Source organism: Cyprinodon variegatus, unplaced genomic scaffold (assembly GCF_000732505.1).
Source record: "Cyprinodon variegatus isolate N-32 unplaced genomic scaffold, C_variegatus-1.0 Scaffold1155, whole genome shotgun sequence".
Taxonomy (NCBI): Eukaryota; Metazoa; Chordata; class Actinopteri; order Cyprinodontiformes; family Cyprinodontidae; genus Cyprinodon; species Cyprinodon variegatus.
This window is the reverse complement of record NW_015151608.1, coordinates 172,399-180,784: the sequence shown is the minus strand read 5'-3', so window position 1 is coordinate 180,784 and position 8,386 is coordinate 172,399. Positions and strand designations below refer to the sequence as shown.

The 8,386-nt window shown below is 34.4% G+C and overlaps 1 protein-coding gene across 1 annotated transcript in view; it reads right to left on the bottom strand.

The window, feature by feature from the left end:
- Window positions 1-8,386, bottom strand: part of LOC107101801 (breast cancer anti-estrogen resistance protein 3 homolog) — a 38,587-nt gene that overhangs the window by 23,250 nt on the left and 6,951 nt on the right. The window contains exon 6 of the mRNA XM_015400858.1: window positions 6,884-7,017. Coding sequence (XP_015256344.1) covers window positions 6,884-7,017 — 134 coding nt within the window. The remainder of the gene's footprint in view (window positions 1-6,883; window positions 7,018-8,386) is intronic.

Genomic DNA, 8,386 nt, shown 5'->3' with positions numbered 1-8,386 from the left:
ATAATAAGATTAAGATTTGGGTAAACAGGACTTAATTATAGACTTTTCAAAATTCAAAAGCATACTACTGGCAAATGTGATTACTGTGGAAAATATGAAACAATAGAACATGTTATACTGGAATGTCATAAATATAAAAGTGAGGGAAGATATATGAGGAGAGAGTTTGAATGTATTAAGGAAAAGAATAACTTAGTAGATATTTTGAGGAAGAATTTGGGGAGTAAACATATACAAAAAATTATTCGATTTTTAAAGAAACTAAATTATGTTATAGAATTTGATTATAGTGAAGGTGAATGTGTGTATGATATAGACGGGTAGAATACAAAGTTATGCATAAGTATGTCAGGTTTTTTTTGGATTGTTTTTGTTTTCCTTTTTTTTCATTCGAAATTATATATATATGTTTATTAGTAAATAGTCCATCACGAACCACACTCTATACCAGTAAGTGGCGGTAATGCTACTAAATGTTTGTTGCCAACCGACAATAAATCCAACAAGAAGAAGATATCCAAAGTCCACATAGAAGTTTTACTGTTTTTTATGGAGTAACAACTCCACATCCTGTTTTTAGGGGAGTTGGCCCCAGGAGAACAACCATCTCTCACACACCTGTAAATGTGCTGCTGAGGGGCCACTAGGAAATTTAACATGACAACACATATTGCAACACCTATAATAACCCACTAGTGTAGCTCTGTAAAACAGCCGTCTCTAATGCTTCAAATGCATTTACAAAATAAAAGCCTGCCAGTGGAATTGCGCAACAGGTGAGCTATTTATTGGAAAAACCTGGGAAGATACAGGAAGCATGCAGGCATACCACATTTTGTTGTATTTTTTCTACATAGCAACAGCAAATTCAAACAGTTTGGTTCGTGTAGCTATATGTCCCTCAGCCTATCTAAGTACCAGATCAAATATAAAAAATAAGCGCGTCATGAAGTGGGACCATAGCGGCTGTTCCTACCTGTAGGAGCGCCTCACAGCTCTCTCCTCCCGGGCATGTTTTACTCCACACTGACGACAACAACACCAATCAAACTACTTCATAAGTTCATACTGCCGTGGTTCGAAATAATTTTCTGTCTTTTACCCTACCCTGGTCCCTCCCTGCACCCCCGATACTATCCTTCCTGCCTTGGCGAGTTCCCACAAGTTCTGCCAAGCGCTCCTTCCTCTCTCCACCTCCTGTCTCCTCCTGTGCTGAAACACGGCAGCAGCCTGTGTCAGGCATTCCTGGGATACCGACACATCACCTGGCCGCAGTCAGCAGGACTACCTTGCCTTCCTGTTAGGTTGTAGGTAGGCAGCTTTGCGAGATGTTTTAATCTGCCCCAAGCTTAACTCTGACCTACTTTTATCAGCACACAGCACAGACACACAATGTTTCAGGGTCCAAAAAAAAACAAACAAAAAAAACAGCTCAGAAGCTTTTAAAGCACTTGATATCAGTATTTATACATAAAAATTTACATATGTATATACTGAAATACTTGGACGCACAGTCCACCAATTTATTTTCCTAAATCTTTTGTTTTACCTGCCTACCAACATATCAAATATTAGAGCAAATGACTTGCATAGCATACTTTTTTTTAAAAAGCATTGCTTTTTTTTTTTACTTTACTTGAGGTCCAGTTAAGTTAATTGTTGCCTGCTGACTTCAAGGCTATGGAGGACCAACTCTGCCATATTTAAAAAGAAATACAAAAAATAAATGCTTAATAAATAAATAAGCATACAATTAATTGCCCCCCAAAATACAATAAACGAATAAATGTAGGTAGAAATTAAATTATACAGTGAGACATAAATGTATATATCTCTTTTTAATTAGTTTCTTTGTTTATTCGCCTTTGTGATAATTACCGTTCTTATTCGTACTTATCTTCAACTTTATTTATTTATTACTTTTTTTTTAGCATTTATTTATGTGTATGATATAATATTTTTGTCTGTTTTATTCTTCCTTTGTATTTTTTTACCCCCTTTATTTTAAACACTATTTATTTCTGCCTCATTATGCAAATGAGAAGGGCTGTGTCTTAGAGAGTCAACATCTGCTCATTGGTTGGCAGCTCATCTTCTTAACTCACTTTTTTTGTTGGTTTTTTTTTACTTTTACGGAATAACTCACAGAGGTCAGAGTATTGAGTTAAAATTTCACTTTTCTGTTGCTGTTGTTCAATAAAATTACATTTTAAGATCATTTGAGGCAGAAACATTAGACTTTTAAGCGTCACAATATGGCCCATTTACCAATTTTATGCGTAATAAAAAAAAAAAAATGTTCCGAAGTTGAGAGGACTGCAGCAACCAGCGGAGCTCCGAGGCTAATGGCAGCCAGGGCTAACCTCAGCCCGCGTGTGAAGTACCACTGGCTATGATGCTGATTTTTTGTTTTATTTGGCAAAATGTTCATTTGATTTGTGTTTATCTGACTGTGTTAATTATTATTCCCCCACTAAATGAAAAAAGTCCTGATTTATTATTTTCTATTAATAACAGGAGGAGAAAAACAGCTTCAGATGAGCCGAGGATGTGGCGACATCATCACTACGCTTCTGTTCCAATTGGCCCAGATTTATACTGCGTGCTCCCGTTCTCCCAGAGTCCAGACTTTCCTGGGTTTTTCTCAAGAACATAATTTGCAAGGAATCCATACTGGCGTTCTACTGAATTGAGAAATGGCCACTGACTTCAGACTCGACTTCAGACTCTCCTCTCCTCCTGTAGATTCAACATATGCAGTAAAACGCTGATGAACCAATGGGCAGAAGTTGACCCTCTAAGACACACCCCTCCCCATTTGCATAATGATGTAGAAATGCATACAGAAATGTAAAAAACGACAGGCATAAATAAATAAAGTTTAAAAGGGGTAAAAAATACAAAGGAAGAATAAAACAGAAAAATATTATATCATACACATAAATAAATACTTAAAAAAATAAGTAATAAATAAATAAAGTTGAAGATTATAACAGACAATAAATAAATAAGGTACTTATTACAAAAGCGAATAAATAAAGAAGCTAATTAAAAGAGATATATACATTTATGTCTCACTGTATTATTAAATTTCTACCTACTTTTATTTGTTTATTGTATTTTTGGGGGCAATTAATTGAATGCTTATTTATTTATTGAGCATTTATTAATTTCTATAAATATTTTTATATATGGCACAGTTGGTCCTCCAAACAAGTCAACAGTCTAGTGCACAAATAAAATAAAATAACTCAGTCTGCTTACTTTCACTAACCATAGCATCAATGATTTCTAGCTATCACTCTTTACTAACGGCACTGACTGTCATAGTTAATATGTCACATCTTGTCTTGATAACTGTAATATCCCTTTATATGGTTTACCTTATGAAGCATTTCATAAATTGCAGCTAAACCCATCCAGAGCTCCCTCTATGCATCACATCAGCCCTTTTCTTGGACAGCTCCAGTGGCTCTTTATCATATTGTAGACTATTGATTTAAAGATCTTACTCCAAACACTTTCAAACACTCACGGCAACCATCACTCTTCCATAGCTCTCCAAACTTCCTCAAATACACACACTCCTTCATGCTTTGGATCCCATTAGTCCACTGCAGCACTAATACATTTTCACTACACTCTGAAGATTTGTACATCGTCTCTGCCAACACTGTTTGACTAAATAAAAGTTATCCAAACCTAGACTACATTCTAGTAAAAAACATTGCATGTCAAAAATCGTATATAGTCTTAAATAATCAGAATAAAAAATCTTTATTTACATTACAACAATCAAACTCATCTTACAACTGCTGACCAGCTTTTTGCTGATCACCAGTACATTTTGACCAAAGCTTGGAAGACTTTCTCACCCTAAACTTTTAAGGACTCTGGCTGTGCTACTCCAAAAGCTAAATATTAATTAAAAGTGTTAATTAAAAATGTTTGACAAGTATATAGATTACTCTAAAATTTATATCTACCTTGAATTGGAATAATTTGGGGCTTTACTTAAAGTTTATTTTTATCCCATGTAGTTTGTAATTTAAAAACTATCATATTAATCGTTTAAGATCCTAAAAAGGCTCTTTTGATAACATGTTTTGTTAGTGTTATTAATATTGTTGAATGGCTTTATTCTGCAGCTCCTAATGTTTGTACTGAATGGCATTTACTCAAACAAACAATGACTCATTTAAGCTCCTTGGGTATCTAGCTACATCTTGTGTTGAACCATTTATTCCTCCATTACTCAAGGCTTATTACTAAATACAGGATGTGGTTACAAGATTTCATAGAGTTCATCCCAAAGAACCAGTGTTTTGATTTAATGGAAGTATGGTATTATTGGATTACGTGTTGAATTTACTTTACACTCATACTGAATTGGTGTTATAATACAAATCCCCTAGTGAAATCTGTACCGGGTATGACAGTCTACATTCTGACTTAGGTTAGTCATTGTCTCTTTAAAAGGACAGGATTTTCTATTTAGGATTTCCTCAACCTTTCGCTCTAGGAATGGAATTCCATTTACTATTGAAAGCAAAAGAATGTGATGAAAAAAGTAAACTGTGAAAATATATTCTTTAAACTCTATAAGGAAGAAATTCAAGATTATCTCTTAGATTATCTTGCTTGCTTCTTTTGGTTCCTTTTGCTGCAATTCAATTCAAAGTATTTCTGAGTGACAAAAGTTGTATTTAAAGAAACCTTCTTGCTGGATAGTATGTCAAAGAAGGACTATTAAGAGTTTTATGAGGTGAAAAGAAAACATCACATGCAGTTGCCTTCTCAAATATCAGAGGTCAATTCAGGGATGTGCAAAACTCTGGAGTCATTCCTTATATTATGATTCCAGTGAGCCATTGTTTCTCTCAAACCTTTAATATGGTCTGTTCCATGGTTCTCTAATTTGAATTTCTCTAATTCTAGTTGATGCTTTAATCTGAGAATGAAACTGATCCCAAAATTCTTATAAAATAGTCCCAAGTAAAAAAAAAACACTAGGACTTGCCATTTGCTTTCTTCACTGACCAAGATAAATACTATTACCTTAAAGAGACGTTGTGTAATTTTTTACTGAAGTATATCTTTACAATAGCCTTTTTTTTCTCTACCCTTTATGACTAAAACACTGTATGATGAGCAGACAGACTCCTCAGTTGTTCAGCGCTGATGCATCTAAACGCCTGTAGCCTATTTTCCTGAATTTATCTTTGGTTCAGAATTTCCGACGCTGTTTGGTGTCTGTGACGTCGAAGAATGTCCATGTTGAATGGGTCTGACCTAGTAAACAATCGAAGCGTTATATTCAAGATGTATTTTGTAGATACCAGACACCACTGGCATCTCCATGTTGCGAAAAAGTAAAAAAACAACAACAAATTTTTCAAGTACAAGCACATGCTTCAAGTCCAAGGATAGCAGTGCTGCAGTTCTGTGTTTTGGACATAGGTGGCAGTATCATTAGATAAGCCTGTAAGTCCTCTTTAAGCAAATATTAATTATAGATTCTTTAGAATGCTTTTCTAACAAACACTACAGTATCATCTTTACTAAGATGTACTCTGTCTACAGATTTCATCAAACGTAATTTTTCAGACGGGAGTGACAGTCGCAAAATATGCATGCAAGGCAGCCATATTGGTCTTTTGCTGTCACTGCTGGTGTTAAACATCTGACTTTGACACCTACAATTCAAACTTCCTGAGACTCATATATATTTTTTAAAATTGGACTTTGAAACTTCAGCTTTTAAGCAAAAATAGAACAGCATTAAAACAATTAAACAACATCTAACAGCTAAGAGAATGTGTGTTGTTGATGTTTCAATGTCTATAACGATTGTGGAGCAAGTTTCCAGAAGCTGTTTTCCATTGGCTGCTTTTGCTAAAGCAGTGCTGTAAATAATTAACTAGCAACTTAGCAAATAATCAATTTAAAATTTTAGAAAATTATTTTGAGCTATATGTACTGAGTTTAGCTGAATCACTCTCCTTGATAGAGCTTTTTCTTTAGAAACTTCAAACATTATTTTCGGTCTTCTTTCCTAATGATGGATCATTCAAAACAGGTCCTTGCTCAATTCTTTGTTATTTCATATAGAAATTACTTTTATCTAATGTTTGTATGATGAAGATGATTTATATTAAAGGCTTGATGCTTATGTCACAATAGGTTTTTGTGAAAAGGGTTGAGAACTGGACAAAAAAAATAGCATCCAAAGTCAAAAGTGGACATTCTTTCATCAGGACCACAACAAATTTTTCACAGAAGCTTTTTCAGTTTAAAGAACTTAAAAATGTTTTCATTTATCTAATGTGACCCATTGGTTTGGACATTTTTTATAGTAAAGGGGTTCCATCCTATCATTCAGAAAAATTGTCCAATAACTTTAAAGATTCAATAAAGATTCCTGTTTTAAGTAGATGTCTGTTTTTGCTGCTTTGTCTTTTTCTTTCAATTTTCCCTAAGCTGCTCTTATATATGAGTTTAAACCCTAGTTTGAATGGGAATGATGAATTCAACCACTTCAGTGTCTTTAATCTGAGCCTGAACTTTAGTGTGAGCAACAGAAACACACTTGATACACGATAGTAAATTTAGTGAGCTACTTATGAAAATGTTTTTATGAGTGTTTTATCTCTTTGTTGAAGTACCAGTTAATGTTTTACAAACCAAACCACTCTTCATATGGAGGCTTTTCAGATTTTCTATGAATAGCTATCTTCAGCTTACAAAGTCTCCCAACTTTTATGAGAGACTTGTTACTTATTAGCCAGACGTGCAGATTCAAAAGAGAAAGTCAGGGTATACCCTATAACCACAGGCATTTCTATGCTGTTAACAGACACATGCACAATGGGCCTGAACTTACCTGTGTTTGCCCTCGTGACTGAGAGTGTTGTCCTCGTCCAGAGGGCGAAGCTGTGAGCAGGAAGAGGACAACCGGTGTTTCTTGTCGGCGCGTTGGAGACGAGGGAGAACGCTCTGACGGAACAGATCCTTTGGCTTGCCCATAAAAAAAGGGTTACAAGATGAACATTTTAGAGTTTTATTTCTTAAAATAACATCACAGTTTCTTTGTTAGCTTGAATATTTTTGAATGGGTCATTGTCAAAAAGTCAGCCAGATGCTATCAATTATGCAAATGCAAACCACAATCAAAGTATATATATTAGTCCATGAAGGAAGTTATGTTTAATGAAGTGAAATGGTGCAGGGAATAAGAGGTGAGCAACAGTTACTTGCTTATGTGACATTCTGACCTTTCGTCCACACAAACTCTCTTTAGATTTTGAGAGTTCAAGGGCCCTTTCTATGCGCTCTGATCTTCAAATATTTCCATTAATTTGAACTATTTTACCCGACTACATTCAAATAATCAAAAATGAAAAAAAAACAAAAAAAAACAAATTTGTTGTTTTTTAAACCTTTGAAAGGGTCTATCCTTTCATATAAAACAGTTGTAATGACAGACAGTAGCAGCAGTAGCCTTATTTTGGCAGTATGAAGCTGCAAATTTAGAAACACCACAGGTGTTAACTAAATGTTATGTGACAGCTATGACAGTTAATTTGGATGCAAGTCAGCTGACTAACTGAGTCATTCTTCCAGTTTCACTGTATTTTATCTGGAACCAATCAATAGTTTTCTTTGCTACTTGTGTGGGACAATAGTCTTGGCCTCATCTGACAGATTATATTCTCCAAAAAATGTACTGACTTGTTGAAATCATCTCCATAAATCTTACAATATGCTTCTGTGTACTTATTGTTTATGGTGAAGTCTTTTGCATTGAATCTGGGTCATTCCTACAATTTATTGCCAATTGTAATAAAGAACTTTTTAAACTGTAAGATAATTATATCGGCCAAGTGTATGATATCATGTTGTGCTGTTTTTTTTTAAAACTAATTATCTACACAAGACCAGAATTGAATATCCTTATATAGGACATGCATATGGATGATGGTTAGTGTTTTGAAAGTACACTTATTTACAGTATTGCACTTTTGCAGAGCCAATTTGTCCCTAAGTTTCACTTTAGAAAACGCATTTTTTAAAACAGTATTCCTAAACTAAAAATATGGAAAAGAGACCCTGTGCTCTTAACAGATGGTTTCTTGGCCTTCTATGCTTTTCCCCCCTACATCCTTTCCTAGTTATTCATTAATCTTTATGTCATTTTTATAATTTCCCCCATCTTAAATTGTAGATTTTGATTAATTTTCTCTTTTTTTTTTTCTTTTTGGACCGATTAGAAATGGCAACTGTTTAATGTAAATGTATGAACAGCTGATGCATAATTTTTTTTACCGTATTTTCACGACTATAAGGCGCACTTAAACGTCTTTTTTTTCCCTCAAAATGTGCGGTG